This window comes from Microcaecilia unicolor, chromosome 14, assembly GCF_901765095.1.
Source record: "Microcaecilia unicolor chromosome 14, aMicUni1.1, whole genome shotgun sequence".
Classification (NCBI taxonomy): Eukaryota; Metazoa; Chordata; class Amphibia; order Gymnophiona; family Siphonopidae; genus Microcaecilia; species Microcaecilia unicolor.
In genome coordinates, this window is record NC_044044.1 from 17,455,391 (window position 1) to 17,475,292 (window position 19,902).

The 19,902-nt window shown below is 47.3% G+C and overlaps 1 protein-coding gene across 1 annotated transcript in view; it reads left to right on the forward strand.

Moving 5' to 3' along the window:
• The first annotated feature begins 267 nt into the window (after window positions 1-267).
• Window positions 268-19,902, forward strand: part of SLC2A4 (solute carrier family 2 member 4) — a 32,672-nt gene continuing 13,037 nt past the window's right edge. Inside the window, exons 1-5 of the mRNA XM_030187139.1 lie at window positions 268-575; window positions 14,936-15,046; window positions 15,453-15,625; window positions 17,179-17,303; window positions 19,660-19,775. Of these exons, the coding sequence (XP_030042999.1) occupies window positions 543-575; window positions 14,936-15,046; window positions 15,453-15,625; window positions 17,179-17,303; window positions 19,660-19,775 (558 nt within the window). The 5' untranslated portion in view covers window positions 268-542. The remainder of the gene's footprint in view (window positions 576-14,935; window positions 15,047-15,452; window positions 15,626-17,178; window positions 17,304-19,659; window positions 19,776-19,902) is intronic.

Sequence of the window (19,902 nt, forward strand, 5' to 3'; positions counted from 1 at the left end):
CCTGGTGACACACTGGTTAAGAAGCTCCGAACACTCATGCATGAATACCCCCTTGTTCTGAGAAGGGCAGTGCCCAAAATATAACCCTCCTTCACCTCTTGCTCCCCTGCCTGCTACCAATGGGAGGCCTGCCGGGGAGGGGACTAACAGGATTCTCAGACTCTGCTTGCAGGATCTCTCAAAGGGGCTGAAATCCAGACCTTCTGAGTTCTGACAGCTTTCCTAAGGGCAGCCCCTGTCTGGGACCCACCCCTGCCCTGCCCTGGACACACACACACACACACCCACAGAGCCAGCTCTCTCTCTCTCTCCTTCTTTGGACCCCTCCAAAGTGTGTGCAGGACTCCGACTTAGAGATTTTTCTTCCAGATCTCCAGCCTTTGACTCTTCCTTCGCAGCTCCTAAATTTCACTTTTCCTTTCCCCCGGAGGGGTAGGAGGAGAGCAGCTCCTGGGATTTCCCACCTCCACCTTCTGTTCTTTCTGTCTGTGCCTGGACCGGATTACCAGAGTGCCAGCTTGCCTTGGGTGGCCGGGGAAAGGATGCCAGCCGGATTCCAGCAGATAGGAGGGCAGGTAAGGAGCCGGGCTGCGGGGCTGGGGAGCAGGTCCTCAGGTTTCTGGGGATCCGGGTGGGACAACAAGATTAAGAAGGAGTTTACTAAGGGCTAAAAAAGTGAGAGTGTGGCAGAGAGCCAGACTGAGAGAGAGAGAGGGAGAAAGAGAAAAGCAGAAAACCAGAATGTGAAGGAAAGAGACAAGAGGGAACAGAAGAACAAGGGACTGGAGGAGGAGAGGAGTGGCACCGAGACCTTTTGGTGACATTGGAAGTTTGAGGAAGGTCAGAGACAGGGAGAGAAATGCATTATGCTGGACCTACCTACCTCCTCCCTCTCACCCCACCCCGGTTCTTCATCACACTCACTCTCTCTCACCTCTCCACACTTCCTCCTCTTTCCTCTTCTCCCTCTCCACCACACTCCTTCCACCACACTTCTCCTTATCTCCCTCCCTACACCCCTCAACCCCATCATCACACGCACCCACAGTCCTTCCTCTGCGCTTTCTCTCCCTCCCTCCTCTTCGCTTCCTCCTTCCTCTCTGTCTTTCTCCTATACACGTTCCTGTAGTATTTGGTTCTGTGAAATAAGGACATTTTTTTTTCTGTCTTGCACTTCTGGAAACAATTCGCGTTGACTTGAGTTAAAACCCCATTGATCTTTCTTCTCTGTCTGTCTGTCTCCCTCCCTTCCTCTCTCTCCACCTCCCAAACTCCCAAACTTAGGAAACTTCACTAACCGGTGTTTCCAAAGTGAAGGGATTAAAATGATAATAAGAAACATAATAATAAGAAAATACAAAGTAGAGGAAGAAGAAGAAGGACTCTTCCTGGATTTGGGTGATGTTCTCGCTCCTCATTTCTTCACTCACCTCTCCTCTCTCTCTCTGTTTGTCTCTCCATCCTTTTCTGTCCTTCTCTCGTTCTCTCCCCTTCTATTTCCTTTCTCCTCTCTCCATCCTGTTCTCACCCTCCCTCCCTCCCTCCCTCTCTATCCATCCATTCTTCTCTCTGTCTTCTTATCCTGTTTTCTGTCCCTCTCTCTTTCATCCTACCCTCCGCTTTCTCTTCACCTCCCTCTCTCCCCCTTATGCTCTTTCTTCCCCCTCCCCCTTCATTTCTCTCTCCCGTGAAGAGGTACAACCACAGTATTTAATAAACTACCAGTCCCGAAAAGTTTTAAGGTGCTGTACAGGCCAGGTTACAACATAAAACTGCTTTCAGTCACTTTATTTTGTGTTGATCTGTTGTTAGGGTGACCTTGCCGTGGCATGTGGCAGAACTCATAATGTCTGATGACACGTAATGATAAAGCCGCCTAGAGCTGCCCCTGCATAGTTGAAAGGTAGTTTGTACAGGTGTTTGGGAGTTCCCGTAGACTTCACAGCGCAAGCGAGAGGGACCTTTGATTTTCCTAGGCGTTAGGATGGTAGCACGGAGCGATGCTGATGGAGGTCAATCAATAAAGAGAGCTCAGGGGTAGCAAATCAGTGAAATAAATTAGGAGCCCTTTTACAAAGGTGCGTAAAGTCCTACGCACATGCAGGGTGCGTCAAATCGGCATTACCGCCCAGCTAGCATGCGCCCCTGGCGGTAATTCGGAGTTTGGCACACGCTGAAAACACGCGGTAGAAAATCATTGTCTATTTTCTACCATGGGGGGGGGACGTTCCCAGCGGTAATCAACCGTTGGCACGCGCTGGACAATTACTGCGCGGGTAACGTGTGAGCCCTTACCGCTAAGCCAGTGGGTGGTGTTAAGGGCTCAGGCCGTAAACAGAGGCACGCTGGTTTTCATTTTGCCGCATGTCCATTTCCCAGCCCCAAGAAAACCCCTTTTTTTCCCTGACATGCTGGTCCAGCGCGTGTCCAATACACGTGCCCACACTACCGCAGGCCACTGAGTGACTGGAGTCAGAGGGATGCTGGGGTGCATAGAGAGATACACAACATAAAACAGGATTCAGTCAGAGTCATGAAAATACAGTTTGAAAAAGATGTGCCTTTTAACTCCGGTCCACATACTTTCAGTCTCTGTGCTTCAAACAAAATGGCAGTCACACGTCACACACCGCACCTCGAGTATTGTGTCCAATTCTGGTCGCTGCATCTCAAAAAAGATATAAAGGAATTGGAAAAGGTGCAGAGAAGGGCGACAAAAATGATAAAAGGGAATGGAACGACTTCCCTATGAGGAAAGGCTGAGAAGGTTAGGGCTCTTCAGCTTGGAGAAAAGGCGGCTGAGGGGTGATATGATAGAAGTCTACAAGATAATGAGCGGAGTAGAGTGGACAGATGTGAAGCGTTTGTTTACACTTTCAAATAATAATAGAACCAGGGGACACAAGATGAAACTAGAATATGGTAGATTTAAAACAAATAGGAGAAAGTTTTTCTTTACTCAGCGTGTAGTTGGACTCTGGAACTCGTTACCGGAGAATTTAGTGACAGCAGCTGACCTTATGGAATTTAAAGGGGGTTTGGACAGATTCCTGAGGGAAAAGTCCATTGAACATTATTAATATTTTGGGTGGGGGGGGGGGGGGTTGCCGGGTTCTTGAAGCCTGGATTGGCCACTGTCGGAGACAGGATGCTGGGCTTGACGGACCCTTGGTCTTTTCCCAGTATGGCGGTGCTTATGTACTTATGTACACCGTGTGACCCATATAAATAGATCGCCTAGATCAGCTGACTTACAAAGGCTACGATTAAAGAATCTAAGTGTTTGAACTTACAAACTGTTTAATAGACCATGTGCCAGTCAATTTTGTTATTTAAACCTAGGGGTTCAAGTGTTTTTAATTTGGGAATGTCCTTTTAGCTTCTTTCCTTTGAAGCATTCATTTTCTGTATTTCTTATGTGCTCAATGCTTAGCTTCTGGACATAAGCAAAGCGTTTCTTTCTACCTTATTGGCGCTTTCCTTTAAACCTGTTTGTTTGGATTTAAGTCAAACTTCAATGTTTTGAAGTTTAGCATTGAGCAGATAAAAAAATACAGAAAATGAATGCTTCAAAGTTAAGAAGCTAAATGGACGTTCCCAAATTAAAAACACTTGAACCCCTAGGTTTAAATAACAAAATTGACTGGCACATGGTCTATTAAACAGTTTGTAAGTTCAAACACTTAAGATTCTTTGTCGTAACCGTTTTAAGTCAGCTGATCTAGGCGGCCTATTTATAGGGCTCACACGGCGTGTGACGTGTGACCGCCGTTTCGTTCGGAGCACAGAGACTGAAAGTATGTGGACCGGAGTTAAAAGGCACATCTTTTTCAAACTGTGTTTTCATGATTCGGACCGAATCCTGGTTTTCTAGACAATGGAAAGCTGAACCAGCAACACTAGTCCCCAGTGCCGTAGTGAGGGCAGCTCGCACCCGGGGCGGGTTGCCGCTGCAGTACGGCGCACCCTCCCCACTCCGAAGCGCACCCCCCCCCACACGGAGCGCGTACTTACATAGGAAAGCGGCGAGGGACGGGCGGGAGGGCCGAACCGCCCCGAGTGCATGTCGCTGGGAGCTGCGTCGGCTCCGCTGGTTCCCTGCTCTCTATGCCCCGGAACAGGAAGTAACCTGTTCCGGGGCAGAGAAAGCAGGGAACCAGCGGAGCCGACACCCCCCCAGCGGCATGCACCCGGGGCGGACCGCCCCACCGCCCCCCCTTCCTACGCCACGGCTAGTCCCTGAAGAAGCCACACAGAGGTGAAACGGTGAAAAAAAATAAGGAGAGCATATACGAATCCCTACGATAGAAACTCATCCACGGTTTTTTATACTTTCCGTGCTAAACCTAGGACTAAATGTCCGATTGGTTTCTGAGGGATTTTCTCCTTCTAAAATACATTAGTTTGATAAGCTATATTTTCTAGGGTCAATTATTGGTTTTGTGTAGATTTACCGTATTTGAGGCACTAGACTTACTGCGTTTTCTGTTCAGTGTTGAAGATACTCGACATAACCTACGCGAGAGCGGAGGTGATAACACTCCAATGCAGGTCATTGGTGAGAATTCTGCCTAGCTCTGGAGACGCTGCCTCCAAAAGCGAAGTTCTAGAATACAAGACCAAAACGGCACGCATTTCGTAATGCACGAGGGTCACTGTATGCGTGGTGCTCCAAAAATCACATTTGCCTTCTGTTTGGGGGGGCATCTAGCTATCCAGACCCAAATTGTCCCTTAGTAATATATATTAAAAGAGGAAACCACTTACGACTAATGTGTGCTCCCTTTTATCAAGCCGCCGCGTGGCAATGCCGATAGAGCCCGTTCAAAGTGAATGGGTTTGTCGGCATTATCCCGCTTGGCAGCCACAACTGCAGCTTGATAAAAAGGAGCCTTGGCAATTTTGTTTTGTTGGCTACGGTTCTGTGGGTAAAAGTGCTTATGCAGAAAAATAATTGAAAAGATGGAGAAACACAGAAGCATGGAAAACTGAAGGCAGATGAAGACTATGGGGGGGTCAATATTCAGCCCTCGGTGGCGAGTGTCTTGCTCACCGCCAACAGCGTTATTCCCGGATATTCAAATCTGGGACCCGTGTAGGCTTGAACTTTGAATATCCGGTTATTTTTAAGATGGCTAACACATAGCCGCTTAAGTCAATATCCAGCACTTAAATGGCCACGGGTTACAGCATAAAAATAGAACAGACTTTTATGTGCTAAACCTGGCCTCTTAAGGGTTGAACGTCAACACTTAAGCGTCCAAGTGCTGACTCCGCATTCAGCGGCACTTAGCCGGTTAAGTGCTGCTGGATATTTAGCCCTGACCAAGCGATTTAACCCATCAGTGGCCAGGTAAGTCGCTTTGCGTATCGGGCCCTATGTAGCCCATCCCTTCCTCTCCATTAAAGATCTTATGTGCTTTCTCGGATTCAGATATAGACTTTGTCTCCACCACCTCCAGTGGGAATTTATTCCATGATTTCACCATCCTTTCCTTGAAGAAGTATTTCCTTAGATTGCTCCCGAGTCTGTCCCCTCATTCCAGAGATTCCTTTCAGTTGAAAGAGACTCACCTCCTGTGCATTTATTCCACGGAGATATTTAAATGTCTCTATCATATCTCCCCTCTCCTGTCTTTCTTCCAAAGTATACATTTTGAGATCTTTAAGTCTGTCCCCATACACTTAATGACGAAGACCACTGCCCATTTTAGTAGCCGCCCTCTGGACCGACTCCATCCTGTTTATATCTTTTTGAAGATGTGGTCCAGAGATATTTTAGTTGAACATAAATTTTTAATTCTAGCTTTTAATTCAGTCCTCTTTCAAGAACTGTAGTTCTTATTCCAGTCACAAAGTCGTGACGAACCATTTCAGTTCATGCAAAACGGACTCAATAATTTTAGTTTTTATTCCGTCCTAGCCTAAAAATTCTAGGTCTTATTCGGTTCTTCAGTTCCTGTGTAAAAATTTTCATTTCTCTTAAGCCATTTTTATTAAGGAAGATTATATATAGTTCTTATTCTGTTCAGACCAGCACATTTTCTATTGCATTACGTTGGGATTTGAATTCTGCCATTTCCTATACAGTTCACGGTGGATCATATATCAGTCAAAGGTTATGGAGCCCCATACTCAGTTAAACGAGAATAAAAACTCATCATCGTAACAAATAATCAGTTAAAACCAACTGAACACTGTCATAACTGTAATCCCGGTAGCAAACCCTCAGGGGGTGGTAGGCTCCCTTCAGCAGTCCACAAACAAAGTCCTTCCAGACAACACAGCTTTTAGTTCCAAACAGTTTATTTCCCCTCCTCCACAAATCTCAGTTCAAGGGGGTTTAGGTCCCCTTCAGTTTCAAAACAAAGCAACAAGAAAAAAAACCCTTCCATTTAAATCCAAGTTCTCCCAGTTCAACCGCCTGGGTTTCAGTTTTAAAAGTCTTTCCGCTTGGGTGGTTGCAGAATGGCAGTACACCGCCCACAACACAGCTAATTGACTCCTGTGACCACCCCACTGCCGTCAATCCCCCGCAACCCTGCCCCAAAGTACAATTACAGTCCATGGCAACCGGTTCCTCCAAACCTGGTGTGCTGGGCCCTCCAGACTCTCCTTCCTCCAAGCACTCCATTAACTCTGCTTCTCTGCTAGGCTGTTGGTTGGAGACCTCCTCCCCCTCCCAGGTGGAAGGAATCTTGTACTGATTTCTGACCCAAGGGAATTGAGCTCTGTCATCACGGCTCCCCCTTCTGGCCCTCGTCTGCCATAGCAGCTGCTCTTTCCAGTCCTTTTTCCCCTCCCTTCCCCTTGGTGTTCCTACCGGGTTTTGGGACCTACCCCCCCCCCCCCCCCCCGATTCCTTCTCTCGGGCCTTGTGGGGAATGTAGTCTGGCCCCATACCTCCTCCTGACCTGCTTAGACCCTCCAACCTCCTTACACCACCTAAACTTCCGGAAATCACTAAAAACCAACCTGTTCAAAAAGGCATATCCTATCAACCCAACCTAAACCTTGCAACACAGTGAAACCAAAGCTTGTAACAGACTCTGCATAACTCTTCCTCTTCACGATTCCCCATTCTTGTTTACAAAACATGAACCTTATTCGCCCACAACAATTTTTTGTATTTGTTTCTCTACCGGAGTTGGCGAACGCCTCTACGGTACAATGTACGCCACATTGAGTCTGCAAATAGGTGGGAAAATGTGGGATACAAATGTAACAAATAAATAAATAAAATGTTAACAACAACTGGGATAATATTTATTTGTAGCATTTGTATCCCACATTTTCCCACCTGTTGGCAGGCTCAGTGTGGCTTACATTGTTCCGTAATGGCGATCACCAATTCCGGAAGAAAGAACTACATAGTTAAAAAGGAGATGACAGAGTGGGTTAGGTATTCAGATAAAGAAACATAATATAATTTAGTTGTTGATTTTTTAATTTAATTTAATTTTATATTATATAAATTAAAATATATTAAGTTTTGTTCACACAATGTTTTTATCATTTTGAGATCTAATCCTTTTTAATTGTATTTATGAGACAAATATAAGTGTTTTTGATTATTATATTTATGTTTACTCATAGACCCCTGACACAGGCCTCTACGGCCGAAACATGATATCGTGTCGGGTTGTTTTTATTGATTTGAATAAAAGACCTTGTTTAGGAAACACCATTTGTGAGAGGACTGTTTTGGATCCTACACTAGCGTAGGCCATTTTTCAGCACACCTAAGTAAAAGGACCCCTTCAAATTTTATACGGCTTTGCCTCATTTTGGCCGATTGTTTTCGAACGGATTAGCGACGAAAGCCGAGGTATCACTGTACAATATTGCAGTAATCCACCTGCATTTCAAAATACTTACAGACAGCCTTTAGCTTCCTCAAAAGACGAAAGGAATTTTGAATTACTTTATTAATCTGGAGTTCCAGTGTGAGTTGATTATCTATCTGGACTCGAGGTTGTCGGGGGGGGGGGGGGGGGGGGGGGGGGGGGGAACGGGAGGGCAAGGTTCTCCAGGCCCGGCTTCCGAGGGAGGTCTGGCTCCATAAGTTTCTGCTTCCTCAGTCTGTCTGTTTCCTGCTCCTGTGTTTCGAGACCCGGAGGATTTTGTTAATGCGATAACCCGGGTCCTGGCACACAGGAGCAGGAAAGTGAAAGACCGAGGGAGGAGCAAACGCAGGAAGCTAAGGGAGCAGGTGGTGGCCTGAGTGTGTGTGTGTGTGTGGGGGGGGGGGGGGGCTGTGGTGGTGGCAGCCTGAGTTGAGGGGGGAGCGGCGATAGCGATGACCCTGCCCCGGGCCCGGCTCTGTCTCTCATACACATATATGTCCACAGTGTTCATTCGCTCTTGAGACAGCCATTTTGGCTAAACATGGCCATTTTGGGCATGTTTGTATAAACCTAGGAACTAAAGTAGTGAATAAAAACTGGATCTGCTACACGGTTGGCTCTTTTTGATTACATAGTAATATAGTAACATAGTAGATGACGGCAGAAAAAGACCTGCATGGTCCATCCAGTCTGCCCTACAAGATAAACTCATATGTGCTACTTTTTGTGTGTACCTTACCTTGATTTGTACCTGTCCTTTTCAGGGCACAGACCGTAGAAGTCTGCCCAGCGCTATCCCCGCCTCCCAACCACCAGCCCCGCCTCCCACTACCGGCTCTGGCACAGACCGTATAAGTCTGCCCAGCACTATCCCCGCCTCCCAACCACCAGCCCCGCCTCCCGATCTTGACTAAGCTCCTGAGGATCCATTCCTTCGGCACAGGATTCCTTTATGCTTATCCCACGCATGTTTGGGATAAGCATTTAAGTAAGGTCTGAAAACACATCTCTTTACAGATATCTTAGGTAGAGACTGACTATTCCCTTTGTTTTTGGACTGGGAAGAACGGGTAGCCGAACTGTGTCAGGACTGGAAACAAACAGCCACTTTTTCTTTCTCTCTCTTATATTAAGATTCTTTTTCTTATATTCATCTATGATGTGATTCGTAAACGACCATGATGGTATATCAAGTTCTAAATAAATTGCAATCTGTAAATAGAGTGAAAGTTTGTGCAATGTGATAGAAACATGGAGGAGTGAAACTATCTGAGCTTTGAAAGAGAAATGGAGTAAAAGTATTTGCACTGTGAGACAATCGGCTGGCAGACAGAGAAACGGGGTGAAAGTACTTGTGCTGAGATTGAGAAACGTGGTGAAATCGTGCAATGCCATGACAGAGAAGTGGGATAAAAGCATGCGTGCTGCGATAGAGAAACAAAGTGAAACGTAGTAGATGATGGCAGATAAAGAGCTGAAGGGTCCATCCAGTCCGCCCAATAGTCACACTCACGATCCATTCTTGATTAGACCAACAGTGAACGTGGTATCTTGTGGGACACGGACCGTAGGAGTCTGCCAGGCACTGTCCTTACATTCCAACTGGTAGAGTTGCCCTCGAAGCCCTCTCCAGCCCATCTTGTCATCTACGGGATACAGATTGTAGAAGTTAGTTCTTCATAGTCAGAGTTGCCATTCTAAGCATCACATGGGGGTCACTTAAGTTTTGCACCATCCTCTTTTTAGTTTAGGGATCCTTTATGTTCATCCCACACCTTTTTGAATTCTGTCACCATTCTTTTTCTCGCTCCACTTCCCTTGTGAGGTCATTATAGACATCCACCACCCTTTCTGTGAAAGGAAGGAAGGGGATGGGGATGAGACCATTTTTGTCATCGTCCTCTGAACTGCTTCAGATCTTTTTATGTCCTTAACAAGATCCGGCCTCCAAAACTGAACACAATAATCCAAGCGGTGCCTCACCAGTGACTTGTACAGGGGCATCAACACCTCCTTTCTTCTGCTGGTTATGCCTTTCTCAATGCAGCCTAGCATCCTTCTGGCTATGACCACCATCTTGTCACACTGTGTCGTCGCCTTCAGATCCTCAGACACTATCACCCCAAATAGGAGGAAATATTTTTGTACTCAACGACTAGTTAAGCTCTGGAACTCTTTGCCAGAGGAGGTGGTAACAGCGGTTAGCGTATCTGGGTTTAAAAAAAAGTTTGGACAAATTCCTGGAGGAAAAGTCCATAGTCTGCTATTGAGACAGACCTGGGAAGCAACTGCTTGCCCTGGGATTTGTAGTATGGAACGTTGCTACTATTTGGGGTTCCAGAATGTTGCTACTCATTCAGATTCTGCATGGAATCTTGTCACTCTTTTAGGATTCCAGAATCTTGCTATTCTTTGGGGTTCTACATGGAATGTTGCTACTCTGAGATTCTGCATGGAATCTTGTCATTCTTTAGGATTCCAGAATCTTGATATTCTTTGGGGTTCTACATGGAATTTTGCTAGAGATTCTGCAAGGAATCTTGTCACTCTTTAAGATTCCAGAATCTTTATATTCTTTGGGGTTCCACATGGAATGTTGCTACTCTTTCAGATTCTGCATGGAATCTTCACTCTTTAGGATTCCAGAATCTTGCTATTCTTTGGGGTTCTACATGGAATGTTGCTACTCTTTGAGATTCTGCATGGAATCTTGTCACGCTTTAGGATTTCAGAATCTTGCTATTCTTTGGGGGTTCTACATGGAATGTTGCTACTCTTTCAGATTCTGCATGGGATCTTGTCACTCTTTAGGATTCCAGAATCTTGGTATTCTTTGGGATTCCACATGGAATGTTGCTACTCTTTCAGATTCTGCATGGAATCTTGTCACTCTTTAGGATTCCAGAATCTTGCTGTTCTTTGGGGTTCTACATGGAATGTTGCCACAATTTGGGTTTCTGCCAGGTACTTGTGACCTGGCTTGGCCACTGTTTGGAAAACAGGATACTGGGCTAGATAGAACATTGGTCTGACCCACCAGTATGGCTACTCTTATGTTCCTGACTGTGTATATCACCTCCTAGCACTGTGATAGGGAAATGAGTTGAAAGTAGATATGTTACACTGGGCCCAACAATTAGGCAAGACTAGGCAGTGACCTAGCACAGCTTCTGGGGTCAGCAAAGAGCAGCTGCAGTCATAGCAAAATAATAGATCCTGACAGCCTCACAAACTCAAAGAAGCATCGATGCATATTTTTTCCTGCAGGAAGACTGAACAGTTATCAAATAGCATGTTATTGTTATTATTTTTATTACATTGTTTATATACAGCTTTTCTGTGATACAACCAAACCAGTTTACATATTGCATACAGGTACTTTCTTTGTCCCTAGAGGGCTCAGCCTCATAATCTAGGTTTTTGTACCTGGAGCAATGAAGGGGGAGAGGCAGTTTAGGGGCCTGAAAGTTAATTGACGGAATGTAAGACTACCCAAATGCCCCAACCTAATCTCGCCAACTTCCACCCCAATTCTGTTCTGACTTAAATACCAATCTCCCATCCTTCTCTTTCCATCTCTCCTTAATTTTATCCCTCCTTACCCTTTCTCCCAAATTACACTATCCTATCCTGTCTACCCTCTTTTATCCTATTCATATATTATCTAGCTCAACTTATCATACACTACTAAGCCCAACTTTACATTGTTTTACTACTGTTTTATTAAAATTCTATTAACTTTGTATTTCAAATTACTATGTAATTGAGCCTGCATTATGTGGGAAAGCGCGGGGTACAAATGTAGTAATAATAATAATACAGGTTCGCCTAGGGTGCCCACTACTCTTGCATCGGCCCTGATGCATGCTATAATGGAGAAATGGAGGAAGTGTGTGCACGCTGGATAGAGAAATGGGGTGAATATATGCGCCCTGTGATAGAGGAATGAGTGAATGGATGTCCGCAAGGGATGTGAGTTCTTTCGAAATGACAGGGAAACCTCCATGTTGTTGCAAGTCATTTTGAAATGGACACGAAAAATATAAAATTGTATAGTTCTTTCCTGTCCTGTTTCGTTAATAGCGTACACCGTTTTGAAAGAGCGCAGCCTATTCGTGAAGCGTGCGTGTGCGGTTTTCAAAGAGGGCACATTATTTTGGAGACAGTGTGCAGCGTGTCACAAAAAAAGCGCACCCTCTTTGCAAAGAGAGCGCCATTGCATAGCCTTCTGGAAGAGTGAAACAGCACACGCTCAATGACCTTGCTCCCCTAACCAAAAAAAAAAAAAATGCCAAAAAGACCCGCATAAGGTGGTCACCACTGAAAACAACACAACATAAACATTTTTGAGCGGGAGCACACTATGATAATAATAATAATATAACTTTATTTATAACCTGCTATATCCGCAAGAGTCTAAGCGGAGAACAAGCCACATACAAAGTATAAAAGGACAAAACAATAAAAATTATTTCTTTACTCAACAAACTATAAAAAATTACTATATTACTCTAACAATAAAACATACAACAGTTTAGACTTGAGTAGTATAAAATAATAATCATACGTCAAGTGAACCAAAGGCCTGAAAAAATAAATGAGTTTTTAAAGCTTTTTGAAACTGGTCCATATTCTGTATTGAATGAAGTTCAATGGGCAGCGCATTCCATAATTTCGGACCTTTGATGTTCAAAAAATAGATGATCTCCATTCTTCCAAATAAACCTGATGAAATGAAGGCACATCAAGTAGCTGTTTCTGAGATGATCTTAGAGAACGAGCAGGTTGATAGCATCTTAAAGTGGCACTAAGAGTTGGTGGTAGAGGAATGGGGTAATTGTACACACACTGAGAGGCAGGAACAGGGTAAAACATATGCTTTTGTACCTGCGCTTTTTGGATTTGGTTGGGAAAAAGGGTAAAAGTCTGTTCACTGTTGGCATCGGAAGTTCTATCATTTTTGGAACAGCCTTAGAATCCTTAGCGGAAGAGGCATGATGAGGGGTAAAGTTTTGGCTAGGTACCAAAGATCCTTGTTAGAAAGGGAGTGAGCGGCAAAGCCTGGGACTGGTACAGAGGATCCTCAGCAGTGGGGGAGTGAGGCAGGGGTGGACTGAGGGTGGTCTGGGGCCCTGCTGGGCCACGTCCAACAACCCCTCCCCCTGCTGCCTCTGCCACCGCCCCCAGTGACCCAGGCCTACCTATGAGGGTCCTGCTAGTCTGGTGGCCTCTGGGGAGGCATATTCTTTCTTGCCCACTGCGTTGCTGCTATTCCCCCGCCTGCCAGCGCTGCCGTGTTTTCAAAATGGCGGCCGAGACTTCCTGCAGTAGTCTCGCGGGTCTCGACAGTCATTTTTAATGACAGTCTCGTCTGCCATTTTTAAAATACGGTGGTGCCGGGCCGGGCAGAAAAGAACATGTTTCCCCCCACTGAGACCACTAGATCACCAGCGGCACGCTGGGCATCCGGGCAGAGCCTCTGAGCCCCCTAGAGCCTCTGGGCCCTCGGGCACTGCCCGGTTGCCCCAATGGCCAGTCCGCCCCTGGAGTGAGGGGTATGTTTATGGTTATGGTTTATTTAAATTTACAAACACTACAGGGAGGGCAGTTTACAAACTCGAATTAAAAACAACTAAGAAAAGAAAGGCACACCAGTGAAAACAGGAAAGATAATATTCATACAGGATAGAAAGTAAGCCAAGGAAATATGAGAGGTAATTAAATGGAGGAGATGGGTCAGGTAAAGCCTGGGAAGAAGCACAGAGGATGTTCAGCAGCGGGAGACTGAGGTAAAGCATGGGATGTGCACAGAGGATCCTCAGCGGTGAAAGACTGAGGGCGAAAGCAAAAGATGAGGTGGGTCCTGCAGTATTAGAAAGGAAGAACAGGGCAGAGAATGGAGGGGGGGGGGGGGGGGGGGGGGTCTGACATTTTGTAACCGGTCTGCCTGCGTTCCTTGTAATATAATGCAGCAGAGAGAGAGCTGGGTCTGTAATTAAAACAAACATTGACACTACAGGATCGGGCCAGTTGTGACAGGGTGAATCATGCAAGAGAGCTGGGGTGTAGCTAAGTGCAAGAATGCACCTGGACTCTGCTAGGAGGGGAAAGGGAGGGGAGGACAGTCCTAGGGTCTCTTTTTTTTTTACTCCTGATTCTGCCACTGGCTTGTGGATAGAGCTCTACCATGTCCTTAGTTCTAGTGGGGATTCCCTTCTAATGATTCTCCTAACTCATCAGTAACTGTCATTAATGCTGCCTCCCCTGCAAACTGCAGCTCAGTTCTGAGCACTGCCCCCAGCCTCAATTAACCACTGAGAGGCGTAGCTGTGATAGCTGCAGACTCAGGTTCCAAACCCACCTCTGCCACCAACTTCCCCCCCTCATGTGACCCACTGCTGAAAGCACAGAGCTGTGACACCTGCAGACCCAGGTTCCAATCCCACCGCTGCCACCAACACCCCACCATGTGAGCCAGTGCTGAAAGCACAGAGCTGTGACACCTCCAGACCCAGGTTCCAATCCCACCGCTGCCACCAACACCCCACCATGTGAGCCAGTGCTGAAAGCACAGAGCTGTGACACCTGCAGACCCAGGTTCCAATCCCACCTCTGCCACAAACCCCCTCGCCTGTGTAACCCAGTGCTGAAAGCACAGAGCTGTGACACCTGCAGACCCAGGTTCCAATCCCACCGCTGCCACCAACTCCCCCCTCTCCTCATGTGACTCAGTGCTGAAAACACCTCTGGCACCAACCCCCCTATGTTATCCAGTGCTGAAAACACAGAGCTATGACACCTACAGACCCAGGTTCCAATCCCACCGCTGCCACCAACACCCCATCACATGAGCCAATGCTGAAAACACAGAGCTGTGACACCTGCAGACCCAGGTTCCAATCCCACCATTGTCACAAGTCATTGACTGATATGAACCCCCCCCCCCCCCCCCAGATTCTGCTCTGTGTGACTTTCCCAGCTCGGTGCAGTCACACAGTTGGATTATGCTGCGCTGGCTTTGTTTTAGCTCAGAGAGGAGAATGTCTGTGCCAAGCTCTCAGCCCGCATGATTTGGTTTTATTTTGCAGCAGGAGGCAGGGAACAGGCTTACTGGCTCCCTGGTATTGGCGGTGTTCACAGCGGTATTGGGGTCCTTCGAATTTGGTTATAATATTGGTGTCATCAATGCACCCCAAGAGGTAAGGAGCACTTCTCGTCATTCTTCATGGAGGGTGGATGGGTGCATGGGAGGGAATCAGGGGATACATGGTGGCTCTGGGTGCATGAGGATGGGCAGGGCCAGTTCTGCGTTTAATCCCATTGCATGCTGGCACTTGTAGTTCCTGCATTTCGAAGCTACACTGGGTTGCGGGTTAAAGCAGGTCTGGCTCAGCCCATCCCTATTGACCTGGAGCCCCAAGATACAAATAACTGAGGGGAGGGATGGGGACAACACTGGCACGGGGGCTCATCTGCATCATGATGCACCATGGGTGGGGGCATGTCACAGTTAGGGGGAGTTGTGCATATGCTATTTGTCTCCCTCTGGGGGGAGAGAGGTCCTACATTTTACCCATGCGTTTGTTTTTCTCTGCCCCTACCCAGATCATAGAACAGAGTTACAATGCCACCTGGATGCGGCGGCAGGGGACAGAGACCCCCACCCCCATTGCACCAGGGACCCTCACAATGCTCTGGTCTCTGTCTGTCTCCATCTTCTCCATCGGGGGGATGATCGCAGCCTTTCTGGTGGGGCATATCTCCGAGTGGCTGGGCAGGTATAAACTCATCTCTTACCTTTCAGTAGAGCGTTAAGCAAAAGGCCAGTTACTAAAACCTCCTCCTCCTCTCCCCATCCTTTGTCATTGCCCTTCCCTTCAATCTTTTCTTCTCCTCCTCTCATTTCCATCTCTCTCTTTCTTTACGTTTTTCCTGCCGTTCTGTTTCTCACTCGCTGTTCATCCTGTTCTGTACCGCCTTGTCTCTTTCCCTCTCTTCTGTCTCCCCCTCTAGTCCTTCTATCTTTCTCCTCTTTTTCATGGTTTCTCTTTTCATCTTCTTTTCCTTATCTCTCCTCTCTCTGTCTTTTAAAGTCACCTTCCTCCTGCATCTTCCTCTTTATCTATCCTCTGTCTTTCTTTATGTCACATTCCTCCTCTCTTCTCCATCTGCCTCTCTTTCTCACCCCTTTCCCTGTCTTTCTTTATGTCACATTCCTCCTCTCTTCTCCATCTGCCTCTCTTTCTCACCCCTTTCCCTGTCTTTCTTTATGTCACATTCCTCCTCTCTTCTCCATCTGCTTCTCTTTCTCACCCCTTTCCCTGTCTTTCTTTATGTCACATTCCTCCTCTCTTCTCCATCTGCTTCTCTTTCTCACCCCTTTCCCTGTCTTTTTATGTCACATTCCTCCTCTATTCATATCTCCTTCTCTTTGTATCCCCTCTCTCTGTCTCTTTATGTGACATTTGTTCTCTCTTCTTCATCTGCCTCTCTGTATCAGTGGCGTAGCCAAGGGTGGGCCCAGGCCCACCCAGTAGCAGCACACCTATGATGTGGCTGGCAGGGATTCCCAAGCCCCACCAGCCAAAAACTTCCAACAACTGCCCCTCCTGCATACTACTACTACTACTACTTAACATTTCTAGAGCGCTACTAGGGTTACGCAGCGCTGTACAATTTAACAAAGAGAGACAGTCCCTGCTCAAAGAGCTTACAATCTAATAGACAAGTGAACGGTCGGTCCGATCGGGGCAGTCAAATTGGGGCAGTCTGGATTCACTGAACTTTACCTTGTAAATAGCAGATCTTCACCTGCAGAGAGCAGCGACTGATACATACGGCTCGCACTGGCCCCACAGCCTTCTCTTTGATGTATTCCCGCCTATGCGGAAACAGGAAGTTGCATCAGAGGGAAGGCTTAAAAGGAATGTGGGGGAGGGGAGATGTTTGAGAGACCATATGGCATGCAGACGAGAGAGGAAGAAACCAAATCACTTGTGGGACAGGGTGGAGTTCTGCCCACCCATCTTGAGCCCAGGCCCACCCAAAATTGGGTGTCTGGCTACGCCCCTGCCTGTATCTTCCGTCACTCTCTTTACGTTTCACTCCTCTCTCTCATACAGTAACATAGTAAATGCCAGCACAGTCCACCCAGTCTGCCCAACGAGATAAACTCATTTTACAAGGCATCTCCTTTTCCATGAGTATCTTTTTCTTCCCTCCCTCCCTCCCTCCCTTTTGCCCTCACCCCACTTCTCTGTCTGTTTCCCCATTCCCTCTCTCTTCTCCACCCCCTCCGGTGCCTTTGTCTCCTTCCCTTATGTGTCTCTAGGAAGAAGGCCATGCTTCTGAATAACGGGCTGGCTTTTATCGGCGGAGGTATGATGGCCCTGTCCAAAGTTGGCCAGTCCTACGAAATGATGATTCTGGGTAGATTTATCATTGGTGCTTACTCAGGTAATAGCAGTAGCAGCATGCCATTAAATCTCCTTGCCAGCCATTCAGCAGTCAGGAGGCCTGCCCTTATCTGTGCTGGCCTCCTACTCCCAGATCAAAATCATACTAACCTTTGGCCTTCTTTGGGTGTTTCTCATTTTCTTTTTTTTTTTTGCTATTGAGAAAGACACAGCGAAGCAACTGCTTGCCCTGGAATTGGTAACATGGAATGTTGCCACAATTTGGGTTTCTGCCAGGCAGGGGCGTAGCCAGACTTCGGCGGAAGGGGGGTCCAGAGCCTGAGGTGAGGGGGCACACTTTAGCCCCCCTCCCCGGCGCCGCTGACCCCCCCCCCCGCCACTGCTACCAACAACTTTGACCCCTCCCTGAGGACGACCCTCTCGACCCCCCTTCCCGCCACCAACCCTCCCCCGCCATCGCCTACCTTTGATGGCGGGGGACCTCAACCCTCGCCAGCCGAGGTCCTCTTCTTCCGGCACAAGGCTTTGTTCTGTTTCTGTGAGTCTGACGTCCTGCACGTTGTATTCCCACTGCAGCTCCTTGTGACTCTGGGCAAGTCACTTAACCCTCCATTGCCCCTGGTACAAAATAAGTACCTGAATATATGTAAACCGCTTTGAATGTAGTTGCAAAATCCTCAGAAAGGCGGTATATCAAGTCCCCTTTCACTTTCAAAGCATATATATTGCCCATAGCTTCCTTGAGGCCACTTTACGGCTTCTGCTTTTCCCAGGATGCCAGAACGGTAAAAATCCATTACTAAGTGCTATCATTCAGAATAGTGTCAATAAATCCATGAACCCAGGACATTCTGTACTAGAGAGAGTAAATTTCCAATATAGAAGCTCTCTGAGATTGTAATAAAGTATATGTTCAAATTAATAACAGACTAGTCTCTTTCATAAGAAAATAATTGTGTATTCAAACCTGGGCAATTAAAATTCCATTAGTAATTCAGTGTTTACTGACCTGTGTAGGAAAGTCACAGAGAGGGCTTAATCTCAAAGGTACAGTTGCTGAAGACCAGTGACATATCCATTCAAGGTGTGTATGTCAGTCCCTCCCATCTCCCTTCTGCTGCATCTCGAGATCTTGCAATTCCATCCCTCCCCCACCCCCACTTCCCCTCCCCTGTGCCTTAAATCACTTTGCCCAGGCAGTGGCACTCATAGGCTGCCTGCGGCCCACACCGGGGTTTTCTCTCTGAATTGTCCCAGCCCTTCTGATGCAACTTAATGTTTTCCGATGGGCGGGATGGTTCCAAGGGAAAGCCCCAGTGCAGGCCGCAGGTAGCCCATAAGTTCCGCTGGCACTGCCCAGGCGAAGACTGGCGGTGATTTTAAGGTACTGGGAGGGAGTGGCTGGAGGGAGATGCAGTGTGAGCAGGGCTGGCCCAAGGCAATTCACTGCCTGAGGCAAAGCTGACATGCCACCCCCCCTGTGCCGAGATACTGTCCCCCCCTTTGTGGTGTTTTACCTCACGGTGATGTTCCTAACCCGGCAGTTTCAGCGATTCGCATATGCTGCCCTGCTGCCGGCAGCACCCGCCTCTTCCCTTTACTGTGGCTGCCTGAGCCGCTGATGAAACAGGAAGTTACATCAGAGAGGAGGCCGCAGTAAAGGGAAGAGGCGGGTGCCAACAGCAGCAGGGCAGTGTATGGGAATCACTGCTGCTGGGTTTGAAACGTCACCGTGAGGTAAAATGCCGTGAAGGATGAATTGCTGCCCCTCCAAGATGCAGCGCCTGATGACTGCCGCCTGAGGCCCCCGCCTCAGGTGGCCTAATGGTCATAGTAACATAGTAGGTGACGGCAGAAAAAGACCTGCACGGTCCATCCAGTCTGCCCAACAAGATAATCTCCCTGTTTGGGCCGTGCCTGAGCATGAGAGGCACCCCCTGTTGAAAATTCCTGGCTACGCCACTGCTGAAGGCACCTTGACTTGTTCAGAAACAGAGTGGGGGATTAGAATTGATGAACAGGGAGATTAAGTGGTGCCAACCCAATCTGTGACAGAGCTGGGAGATTAGAAAAGAGTCCTAGGTAGGTAAAATCACTCTGCTAAAGTCACACAGAGACTGAGAGTCATTGACAGAGCTGGGGAATAGAACTGAAGCTCAAGGAGACAAAGTGACCTTTTGAGGTGATATAGTCAGTGACAGAATTAGGCATTAGAACTAAGACACAGAGAGATTAAATTCACACACACAGAGTAAGTGACAGCGCTGAGGCACAGGCAGATAAAATGACTCCCCTGAGGTCACACAGAGAGTTGGTGTTTACATACAGAAAGCCAGAGACAGAACTGGGGATTAGAACTCAAGATATCATGTTAATCAGGGTTCTATCGCTGGCAGGTCTGGCCTCAGGACTGGTTCCCATGTACGTTGGAGAGATTTCCCCTACCAACCTGCGGGGGGCGCTGGGGACACTGCATCAGCTTGGCATCGTCATTGGTATCCTGGTGGCACAGGTATGGACAGCACTCCCTTCACTCACTTTCCCACTCAAGCCAAGGCGCAGCTTTACATTGAGCTGGGCAACGAGGGAGCTATTTCTCCAAAACTGTCACTTGCAATTCCCAAAAGTCCTTTTTGTAC